At 43.5% G+C, this 12,464-nt stretch overlaps 1 protein-coding gene across 1 annotated transcript in view; it reads left to right on the top strand.

Annotated features, from left to right (window-relative positions):
• Nucleotides 1-12,464, top strand: part of ADCY2 (adenylate cyclase 2) — a 393,152-nt gene that overhangs the window by 278,185 nt on the left and 102,503 nt on the right. Inside the window, exons 5-7 of the mRNA XM_014585843.1 lie at nt 2,952-3,100; nt 7,976-8,087; nt 11,119-11,246. Coding sequence (XP_014441329.1) covers nt 2,952-3,100; nt 7,976-8,087; nt 11,119-11,246 — 389 coding nt within the window. The remainder of the gene's footprint in view (nt 1-2,951; nt 3,101-7,975; nt 8,088-11,118; nt 11,247-12,464) is intronic.

Genomic DNA, 12,464 nt, shown 5'->3' with positions numbered 1-12,464 from the left:
TATTTTATTCAGCAAGGACAAAGTCTGTTCAGGTTTAGCAAATCTTATACAGTGTAGGGGGAGGACAGAAGATGCTTAGAAATGCCTCAGTAAGGTCACCACAAGTGGACCTCAAGGCACAGACAGAAAGTTGGTCCAGGCAGCAGAAGAGGGAGGGGGACCAGGAAGAAGGTCAGCTAATGAGGGAGCGCTGGGGGAAGGGAGTTCGGCCTGCACTAGAGGGGACAGAACAGCCGTTGTACAGAACAGCTCTGACCTGCCACAGAGGGTTGTTGGTGCAGGGTACTGCACATTGGGAAAGGAACAGACTCCTTGAGCCTCCAAGGGAGGCAGAAGGGACATGGTAGATGCTGTAAGAAGCTCAGCTAGAAACTATTGGAAGATGGTGTCGAATCCAACACATACACACGGTGCGGTAACAAACAGCTCCATGAGCCGGGGCTTGGCGCATTGAAGCCTTCTTTGCCATTGACTCATCACCTCTAAGAAACTACAAAACTGGTTTTAAGCTAATTAAGCGAATCATCAGACATCTCTGTAGACATAGAGATTCCATTAGGACTTCTAAATAGACAGCCTAGATCCAGATTCATGCTTGTTACAATCTATTCGAGACATGTTAACATTCCTGATCACTTTTAGAAGTTATAGAAATTTATTTTCAGCACTCACTTTCTTTGATTATGACAGAGATCCTGTGGGAAGCCCCAGAGGAAGATGCTTTCCTTTGTCCTGTTCATGTCTGAGAATGTGACTGGACAAGTCTCTGATTCTTTGTGGAAAGAAATTTCACACTTGGCTCACTAGCTTTTCTCCATTTGTTGATTTTGCACGTTGTGACTTTTTTGTTGGCCTCATACCCAATCATCACGTATACTGATCAATAAGCAGAAAGAGAAAACACCGACCATCCCATGGAACATTGCCAGGGTGCACGCCTATCCTCTGGTGATGGGATTACGTGGAGGCAGCGTTGGTTGAACTCAGTCCCTAACCTTCAGGGCACCGAGCCCGTCCGCCTAGAACTCACTTGATACATCATGACATCATGGGTTTGATTAACTTGAGACTTCTCAAACTGCTAATATCCACTTGGTCACAGAACACAGAAGACATTGAAGATAGATGGTAAATGTATGTATTTTGGGAATGAGAGCCAAATGATTGGAAGATAGAGTAGTTCTGTGTATCAGGATTCTGTGTATCAGCTAGTAACTGAAGTGCTGTGTGCTGAAAACAGAAATCCCATCATCTTTCCCAGAGGATCCAGAGACTGCCTAGGGAGTGAGCCAGACCCTCTACCACATGTGTTCTACATAATCATGATGGAGTTTATTTTCTTAAGTTTTAAAATACGAGTATCGGGACCAGCAGTTAGCGTAATGGCTATGTCGCTGGACTCCCATGTAGTCGACTGTGGTTCGCGTCCTGGACCCGGTGGCTTAAAACTCACGCCGGGCACGTGTGCGTGTGTACCCAAGATCCCAAGAGGAGATCGGAGGAGAAGGGATTGCAACATGGCCATCCCCTCTGGGGGGTGATTTCTCGCTTTCTATCTCTCTGTCTCTCTCTGTCTGGTGAGCGCCCGCGCCCTATAGTGAAAACCTCTAAAAAAAAAAAAAAAAGAAAACGAATATCTAGTTTTCACATCATTAGTATTTTCCTGGTAACTTGAGTTCCAAATGGGCCATTGCTGACTTAATATTTTTCATCCTTCTTACTTTTTCTCTGGCTCCTGGCTCCATGCAGAGGAGAGTTCCTGCTCTTTCAACATTTTGCCAAAGTCCAAAATTTGGATCTGCTGTTAACCACCTCCATCTTTCCAGGCCAGAGGTGGGCTGGAGTTACGGCCAGCCCCTCTTCTTCAAGCCACGCTCTGGGCCAACTCTGCTCCCTCCCTGGAAGGAGCTGCCCAAGTGATGTGCACTTGTGTGGACACCTGCCCTGAAAAACTGGGGCAAAGCTTATTCCCCTACCCCCTGCTCTCTCATCAGTTTGTCTAGAAAAGGAAAAAGTATATAAAAGACAGAAGAAAAGAAAAATGAGAGAAGGTGGGAGACAGGAAAAAAATGATTGAACAAATGTTTGTTCATTGACAATGGAGATCAGTGGCTAAACTCCACAATACATGAAGAATTTGGTGTTACCTACAAATTGGCATTTAAAGTTACTGTGGCATGAATATAAGTGTTATTGAGTTTAGAGACCAAAACTACACAAAATTTCATGTTATCATTTCTTTGTGTTCCATCTGCACTTTCTTATAGGTGACATTTTGGAGAAGCTAATATTTCCAACTCCATTTTTATAATAGTTCAGAGTCACCAGAGGGGATTGAGTACTCCTCATAGAGGAAATGAAATATTTGGAAATATTGACTATCTTATTTAGGAAACGTGGAATATTAGCTGACTTTATAAAGTGCAATAAAGCATGTGCTTTATCTCTAAAATGACCAAGGAAGAGAAAATAAGTACTTTCTATCTTCGACTGACCACTGGTTTCTGACATTTCAATATTACTTCTGCTTCACTACTTTAAAATCAAAAGAGATAAATAATATCCTTGGGAAATCACTTTCCTTTCTTTGTTCACCATGCTGAAGAATGTATATTTAGAACACAAAAAATATTAAGGAATATAATAACACAGTCTGACCTTAGAAAATCTGATGGTTTTTCAATATATACTTCTAGAATCTGTATAAAGAGGGTCTCAGAAAGCTCATGGAAAATCCATACGAAAAAACTGTGCATGAACTTCAGAATTTTTTGCACCAAAACAGACTTGTCCTTGAATTCCACTTTCCATGAACTCTAAGAAGCCCCCTCATATGTTAGCTTTTTAGGAAGAGTCTCCACTTGCACCCATCGCAAATCAGTGATGATTTCAAACGTGCATCCCCAGTCCTTTGAAACACCTGTCTGTCCTTCCTCTCCTCCTCGCTCCAGGAGCGGCTCCTGCTGTCCTTGCTGCCGGCTCACATCGCCATGGAGATGAAGGCAGAGATCATCCAGAGGCTGCAGGGCCCCAAGGCCGGCCAGATGGAGAACACAAACAACTTCCACAACCTATACGTCAAGCGCCACACCAACGTGAGGTACATTGCCCTGCCGGCTCCCGCAGGCTGGCGTCTGTCTGTCCAGCAGGCACTGCTCAGTGTGCCCACGTTTCCAGCAGTGTCTGCGCTGTCCCTGCAGCCTTTGCAGGCACTGGGGTTCCCACGCCACCCTTCCTGCTGCTGCTCTCGGGGCATACCACTACACTATAAAAACACAATCCTCTTTGCTTCATTGCATCGGCGTGTCCTTCACAGCCCTGCTTTCTGTAGCTGACCATCAGTCAGAAGGAACAAGGGGGTAATTGAATCCTTACACTGGGAACCCCACGGTCAGAGACACTGAGATCGGGGGCTAGGTCTGTGGGCTCTTTAAGCACAAGGACATATTCTTCAAGGTGGGCTTTACAGGGACACAGCCTCTGCGGAGCCAGTGTATTCACATTCCAGGGATATTGGGTGCTCTGCTGCATATCAGGAATGATGCATGTCTGGGGACTGTGACCAGCCAATAACCAAAGTCACAGGGGACACCTGTGCACCTTAATTAATTCATAGCAAAAGTTACGACTTATTCCGAATCCTCTTCTGAGAGAGTCATCCTATAATCACAGGCCTGAAAGCTAATATGTCATCGTCCTCGATTGTAGCCAGAAAGGAGAATAGTGTGGGGCCTTCATCTCCCCTAAGCTCTAAAGAGGGATTGTGAGGAGTTCCACTTCAGGCTGAAGAGGCTGTACCCTCCCACCTTCATCCACCACCTCCCAACCAGAGAGCGAGCCCATTGCGACCACAGTGTTCTTTCCATGAAGGACGTTGCCCTACACATTCTTATACCACCTCTTTGGGGGGTTTGTTCTTTCACCCATTCAGTGTATGGATGTGGAGCTTTCCTCTCTGGTCTAGCTGGGTTGTCTTCGAAAGTAACCTGTGTATGTGTCTGGCCTGATCTGTCCTGATTGATGGTGTTAGCTTCGTTGACGGAGGAAGCCTGTTCCAGAGCAGGCGCCACCTCCATGACGATACTCCGTTGGGCATCTCCTAGAGCTGGGATCTCCAAGTCCAGACTCCCTACAGCATGCGGCAGCCTCCTGGCCTGCTGCCTCAGGCCCAGTCTCTAAAGCTCATTCATGAGCGACAAATTTAACTACAACTTAAACAGACTGCAAAAACAAGCCTGCTATGACATCAGATTTTAGAAAAGGGTGTCTAAAGCCAGTGATCAACATGACCCAAGCATGCCCAGATGAAGGAACTCATAGCAGGAAGGAGGTAGCAGATAAATAGTCGTGTATTACGTAGGAACTCAGGAGGCACCATTAGATAGAGGACACAAAAAAGCTAAATATATTTAAGGAAAGTTCGTATAGGAGTGAAATTAAGTTCATTAAGAAGTGACATTATTTAAAACACTGGCCTGACTTCAGTTTGCAGGAGTGTTACCTATAAAATTAAATGGGAACATTCAGATATCTAACATGCTGGTTATACTAGTAAGTGCTCTTTTCAGAACTAGCTGTATGAAATTCAGCAATACCCATCCCATCTTGGGAAATATTTTTAAGTTAGTTATTGGGTATTCAAAACAAAGTTAAATTCACTTTCATCTAAACAAGGTAATGGCTGGATTATAACCCAAAACCAAACTGACCTATGAAAACTAACTAAAAATACCACCTACCTCAGTGGTTGAAGAGCTCATGCTATCTGTGTTAGCTATAAACTTCTATGTAACAAGTATTAACCCAAAATGTAGTGACTTAAAGAAACTATCATAATTACGTCAATTTCTGTGGGTCAGAAATTTGAGAGCAGCTTAGCTAGATGGTTCTAGCTCAGGCTCTGCGATTATGCTGCAGGCCAGATGTCAGCAACAGCTAAGAATCTGCTTTCAAAGAGGCCCCTCACATGGTTGACAGGTTAACTCTGGCCGTTGGCTGGGGGCCTTCATTTCTCATCACTGGACCTCTCCATAGGCCTCCTGAGTGTCCTCACAACATGGCAGCTCTCTTCCTACGAGCAAAGGATCCAAGAGAGCCAGGGGACCTGCAGTGTTTTTTCTGAGTTTGTGTCTTAGTTCATTTTGTGCTGTTACAACAGCTTATTACAGTCCAGATAATTTATAAATAATAGCAATTTCTTTCTTATGGTTCTGGAGGCTGGAAAGTCCAAAATCAAAGCTGTGACAGGTTTGGTTCTACTGATGGACTACTCTGTGCTTCCAAGATGAAGCCTTGAATGCTGTGTCCTACAAGGGAGACAGACACTGTTCCTGACATGGCAGAAAAGCAGAACAGCCAAGAGAGAGGACACCCCTGCAAGCCTTTTCTTCTAGGCATTAGACCCACCAATGAGGGTGGATGGCCTAATCATCTCCTAAAGGCACTACTTCCCGATACTATATATTTGCAATTAAATTTCATCACGAGCTTTGGAAGAAACAAATATTCAGACCATAGCACCTTGGAAGGCCATTTCTCATCAGCCCTATCCAGTGTGGGCATCAGTAGCAGGAGGTGAGGAGAGGGGCCCATCATGGAGGCTAACTGTCACAGTGTGTGAGGCAAATAATTGGCAAAAACAGCCTCCCCTCCCTTCGTTTTCTTCAGCGTGTCTGACTGTGTTTATGATACCAAATTAAATTTGAATTCTCAAAATATATTTGGAATCCAAAGTAACTTAAATACTTAGACATTTAAATGGCATAGAATTCCAAATTTTTTAATATGAAAAATGGCTGATCTATTCATTCTAAAATAAGACAGCTACAAGCAAAATAAGTAGATTCAATTCTTGGTTAATGCAAATAGTCCGGTCATTATATGAGTGTTAGTTTTTCAAAATAAATATTATTAGGTTTGTAGACAGTGCTAGTTGCCAACTTATGTTTCTTCTTGACTATTCACTCAACAAAATTTATTCTCTGCTAATATGTACTAGCTGTTTATTATTTGAAGAAAATAATAATAATCTAGCAATGTAAAAGCAACTACCATTTTCTTCCTGAATCTTCATTGTCTTCCTCAGAATCTTTCCCACTTGTTTTAAAACATTCACAGATACATTATGTCTTCAAAAACACCTAAGAACATTAAAAACAAGCACACGTCCCTTAATTTCATGCCACCATCTAATTCAAACCTCTTTCCTGCTTTTATAGCACATTCTGCAGAACTTTTTCAGTTCTAACTAATCTTCCTTATGTTCGCTCCTTCCTTAGATTGCCACCCTCTGGCTTTAAGCCCCATGAGGTCACACAACCCATTCTTATTAAATTCAGCACCTGTGTATCTCATCCCCAGATCTACACATGACTTCTGCATCCCTCCCTCACTGACCACTCAGATGTGCTGGAGCCCTTCAACCTTGGCCTCCTGCCTCAAGGACTCTCCCAGCCCTTGGTCTCCATGACTTTATTCTCTAGTTTTCTTCCTAGTCTCCTTTGTGGTTTTTCTTGCCTATGTCTAGCCTTTCCTGGAAATGAGTATTCTTGGGACTTTCCCATAGCTCCTGTGTTCTCTCCAGCTCTCTCCCAGGACCTTAATTCCCACCTGTAAGAGCCAAGACACAACACTCATTCATAGATTTCCACACTCACCAACCGAATGAGTATCTAAGACACCACCCTTAAGCTAACGCACCAGAACTGAACCAGTCTTCTTTCCCTACCTGCTTGTTTTGATTCGTACAAACCTAGGTTTATGAAACATATGGCTTAATCAGAAACTAGACCACAATGCTTTGTTGCTTCCTCCTCCAAGATAGTCACCCCACCCCAAACATCTAACATGTAACAACAGCTAGTTCACTCTCCTTTCAGCCTGCCACATCTGTCTACTTCTCTCCATTTCCTGATGTTATATATCTTCCTGAGGGCTCTCCTGTACTCCCTCTCAGGGTACGGTTCTAACTTCTTCTGGGTTGCTGCAGTCAGAAGGTCTTTCTAATGTGCAATTTGGTCAGAGTCCAAGTCAGATTCCTGTCCTGTGTGGTCTCATGGTGCACTGTGCTTCCTCTGCCATGGCCCTTTGCACATCATGTCACAATTCCCTGCTTACTTTTTAAATCTCTCTGCTGCAAAATAACCTCTGGGCCAGCCAAAGATACCTCCAGTCAGCCTACCATAGAGCTGCTTCTCCCACTACAAGTTTTCACCACCAGAAGAACCGAGGATGTTGTGAACAAGAAGGAAGTGAGGTCAGCTGCTGTCCACCCATTCTCCCTCCCCTATACCACCTTGGATCAGGCTCTCTTGCTCTGAGCCAGCAGAGTTGATTCTTCTGTTTGGACCGTGGCTCAGCAGCTGTGAGCCCTGCCTCTACAGAGGAGCATGAGAGAAACGGTGGGTTAGGGCATAGTCTGAACAGAGCAGAGAGCGCAGCAGCCCAGTGGCTGGGGTTTTTCAGACCCATTAGAGCTCATCAGCGAGGGCGAGTCCTCCTTCCCAGGTGAAGCCACGGTTGGTGCTTGGCACACGGAGCAGAGTGGCCAAGAGCAGAACTCCTGCCCTGATCTGGCTGGAGCCAAGTTGACTGGGACCAACTTACGGGACTTTTTTATTCTGTATAATATACAGAACATGTTTACATTGGAACCTTTTTTAAGTGTATAGTCAGATGAATATGAACATCTTGGTTGTTCTGCAACCCTCGTCATTATCCATTTCCAGAACATTCTCTTTATCCCACACTGAAACTCACATTATCACAATCCCACCATGCTGCCCTCCCCCAAATTAAGTGATCAAGTTTAGCAGAATGTTGATAAATTTTCTATGCAGGGTAGTAATATTTTTCTCATGAAATGTAAATGTGAAATGTAGGAACAAATCAAACTCTTTTAATGGCAAAAAAATATTACTACTTTCTTAGCAAGTATCAGCTTGCAAAAACCCTGGCCCTCTCTTTGTCCCCACAGTATCTTATACGCGGACATCGTTGGATTCACCCGGCTGGCGAGTGACTGTTCCCCAGGAGAACTGGTCCACATGCTAAACGAGCTCTTCGGGAAGTTTGATCAAATTGCTAAGGTGAGCATTTCAGACCCCCGCCCACCCCAGCGGTGTATGAGACCTCGGCTTGCTTCTCCTCCACGCCATTGCCGATGTTTTCCCTTCTCATGAAAGCATGCCTTAGGAATATCTTCTGTAAAACTGGTTGGATTTGTTTGCCTTTGGATGTCTCAAACCTGTATCAGGGACGAGAAACACCATAAAGTATAACTGTCACATGTTGTCATCTATTTTTACAACTGCCGCTTGCTTATATTGAATTCAGCGCACATGTGATAAATTCATTCAAGAGGATGAGATTCAGTACCAGTCTCTGCACTGTGCTATTTTCAGGTGCTATGTCAGGCATTTCCATGTCAAGGAGATGGTAAGCTCATTTCTTCCGCTCATCTGATCGTAACCATCCTGTAACATGCTGTTAGTGGGATCTGGAAGAAGCCCTAAAATAAGACTCATGCCTTCTGCACAAGTCCTGAACTTACTTTTTTCTCACTGTGTCCTTTGGCTCTTCCACCATGTAAACAGAAATGTAAGTTCAATGTTTGCTGTTCGTATACACATTTGGAGGGAATTTCACAGATAGGAAAAGATAGGAAAAGATGACAAGTCATCTGAAACCACACCAGAACTTTCAGGAACTTCTAGGGCTGCTGGGGGAATACTGGTACAAAACAAAGCTCTTCCTCACCAGCCTTTGACTTCTCCTAAAATGATTCTGGTCAGTCTAATTCCATCTTGGAGTTGTTCCCAACAAAAAGAACCTCATTATGCCTATTGATATTAGTTATGTAGTTCACTGTGTGATTTATTTCACTTTAAACAATACGGAACATTCCTGCCCAGACTTTTAGGAAGAATTCCAGCCTGCAGATGTTAGCGCGTCATCCTTGGGTCGAATGCCCTGAGGATGGTGCCCCGTGCTATCTGGCTGACCTTACTCGCTCTCACTGGTGTTTTTGAACAGCTAGTGGTTGGACAGCTCTACTTCCTACTATTACCAAACCAAAGGAAGAGGGTGAGTTTTATGGGTGCTCATTTATAAAGAAAGACAGGATGAAATTTAAATAACGTCTTAAAATTTTGAATTAGTAGAATTAAGGACAGCAGTCATAGGGCAGAAGGGTCTTAATGAATTACTTCTGCAATGATCTATTTGCAAAATGAGGCCACATTCTCAAGTTTCAAGGGGAAGGACTTCTACATATGAATTGGGGTGGAGGGACGTCATTACCCATAACACAAGTATTCAGTGTGACTTTCTGTCTTTCCTTACCGTTGGAACGAAGGAATGTCTAGGCACCTGCTGAATCTAGTCTAGAGTGACTTGGTCACCCGTTGTTGACCAGAGGAGCGCCATCTGTGGATATCGGTTCATAATACCATGTGGGTTGAGAGCACCATAAGCAAACGGCCCCGCCTGTGAAGGCACAGAACTTCTAGCTAAAGAACTCAACATCATTACTGCCCACTGGTGGTACCCATCATGTTTTCTGATCCTGAAATACATTTAGGGAGAACAGGAGGAAAGCCTGTTACTAAGTGATTACTGTTTTCTTACTTATGATCTTATTATTAGGAATTACTAAGCAGGACATCCACATGCCGTAGATGAGCATGGAAGTACTTCATTTGCTCACTACTAGAGAGGGGAAGAGAGAGGCAAAGTTTTCTACAAACCTAACACATGCTTAAGAACAAGAATATGTTTGTTTTTTTATTTCAGATTTGTTCAGTTTATACATAAGCCCGTGATAATGTTAGAGTAAAAATATCTGTGTTTGGCACACATTTGTTTTTGTTTCATTTTACAGAAGAGTCTATAAGCTGGTTGAAAAGATTAGAAACTGATTTAGGATTGATGCATATGAATGCAGTTAATCTAAATATTATAATATAAATACAACTCAGCCAAGAAAAATAATGAGTTAGAATTTTATAGTAAAATGGCTTGGCCTAAGATCAGAATTGTTTTAAATTACTTGCCAACATTGAATAGTGAATTACTGGATCATAGAGATGTTTATTGAAAGCTATATGTCTATCGAGAACTTGCTTCAGGTTTTAAAATAAGTGAAAACCATCAGAATAGTAGGGATGACATAGATGCTAATTAAAATTGAGTCCTCCTTTCTATCCTGAAAGTGTCTATACCACAAAGACTGTTTTATTTTACCATTAACATTTGGCGATGTTCAGTCTAAAGAGAGTGATTCTATAGTTACCCACTTCTGTTCATTTTATTTTTTTTTATTTAATTTCATTTAATTTTTTTTAAAGAGGTTTTTGCTATAGGGTGCATGTGCTCACCAGAAAGACAGAGAGGAGCAGAGACAGAAAGTGAGAAATCACCCCCTAGGGGTATGGCCATGCCACAATCTCTTCTCCATTCTCCTTTTGGGATCTTGGGCATGTACCCTCACGTGCCTGGCATGAGTTTAAGCCGCCAGGTCCAGGACTCGAACCATGGTCATCTATGTGGGAGTCTAGAGATATAACCATGATGCCATCTGCTGGTCCCCATTTTATTTATTTTATTTGTTAATATTTTGCCATAGGGCATGTGCACTCACCAGAAAGAGACAGAGACTGAAGGAAAGAAAGTGAGAAATCACCAGCAGGGGGAAAGGCCACATCACAATCCCTTTTCCATCCTCCTCACAGAATTTTGGGCATGCACATACACACACCTGGCATGAGGTTCAAGCCACCAGATCTGGGACTGAAACTACCATCCACCATGTGGGAGTCCAGCACCTTAATCACCATGCCACCTGCTGGCCCCTTCCTCTACTCTTTTTAAGTATAAATCTTTCCAGAACCCTCTATCTGCTTTCTCTTTTTTCCCCTTTCCTTTCCTACCTGCTTTGGCAAATGGGCCTGTAGGTGACGGTGGCTAAGTCTTGTTGGGAGATGAAAGGAAGTCTGACGACGAGCTCTCCATCCTGACTCCCTGGGAGTGTCAGTAGAGCCCGCTCTTGACGCCGTCTGGCAGATCTCTAGCACGGGGATGTACATAATGCATCTGGGACTCTGTGCTTTCTTCTTCCAGGAGAATGAGTGCATGAGAATTAAAATTTTAGGAGACTGCTACTACTGTGTGTCCGGACTCCCTATTTCTCTCCCCAACCATGCCAAGAACTGTGTGAAAATGGGGCTGGACATGTGCGAAGCCATAAAGTAAGTGTGCTTACTTCATAAGCTTTTCAACTGCCTAACCATTTGGAGTTGTAATTCTCACCTGTGACCATTCCCGTTTTTCTGACTATTGATACCGAATACATTATTGCACATTTAAAAACAAATGTGCAGAGACCTATGTATTTGCACGAGTGGCGCCATCCACAGGAAGACTTCTCTGAGTGTTGACTATTGTAATGAACAGCCTGAGATCACCATGAGCCTGTTAGGCATCTGCGGGAAGGGACAGTTTTGTTTGTGTCAAAGGTGATTTGTGGAAAGTTGAATGTCTTCTTTGTTCTTAAGGAAAATGTCTGCAGTCATGGCATCTCTCCAAGTTCTGAAAAATAGGGCTGCCTACATGTTGTAAGAGAAAAAGTGGTTTTTACCACCTAACTGCAAGTACTATAAAAATCCAGCCCCAAATTACTTCACCCAGTCAAAAATGCTCAGCTCTGTGAATTTACCTTTAATTTACATCCATAATATATGTTTTCTGCGTCACGTCTCTAGTTTCTGCCATTGTGATTTTAGGGAAGACGTGCTCCTGGGGAATAATGCTGTCCTTCCTCTCTCAGGTGCAGGGTAGCAGGGTGTGCTGACAAGGTCATTTCCTTCACAGTATTCTAATGAACCCTTGTTTAGCAATGCCCTTTGTAGAAGCCAGAATATTCATAGAAATGATAAGACATTTTTGTTTGTGGATTGCATGGTTGGAAGAGTTCAGTTTATTGGATTTTTTTATTTTCTCTTTTGCCTTATCTTTCATTTAACTTTAAAAATCTTAACAGGGTTGAAATTATGTGCTTAACATTCAAGTTCTTTGTCCTGGGGTTACAGAAAACAGGGCTCTACCTGTGAAAGCAACAAGTCCATTCGTCTCTGTGCTTGCCCATGGTGTGTGAGTCACATGCTGGCAGGACGAAGAGGTTTATAGGCAAGGAACATGGCTGCTCCACAGCCGCAGCCGTCAGAGGTCAGGACGAGATCTCTCCGGTGGCTCGGGGAGGCCTCGCTGCTGTCCACCAGCTCAGTGACAAATGAGCACAAGTGCTGTTGGAGCAGTCGGGGCTGGGAAGGGGACAGGCAGTTGGTGAGAGCATTGGGGTGGGAAGGTCGTCGGCCCCATGTGGGAGACTCTGTGGGAGATGACCGTGGTCTGCTTACCTCTTTGCCTAAGTCAATCACTTGTTTTCTCTGAGTCAAGAAACACGTTTT

The sequence above is a fragment of the Tupaia chinensis genome, unplaced genomic scaffold (genome assembly GCF_000334495.1).
Source record: "Tupaia chinensis unplaced genomic scaffold, TupChi_1.0 Scaffold000096_1, whole genome shotgun sequence".
Taxonomy (NCBI): Eukaryota; Metazoa; Chordata; class Mammalia; order Scandentia; family Tupaiidae; genus Tupaia; species Tupaia belangeri.
The sequence above is the reverse complement of the archived record's forward strand: the minus strand, read 5'-3'. Positions and strand labels throughout refer to the sequence as shown.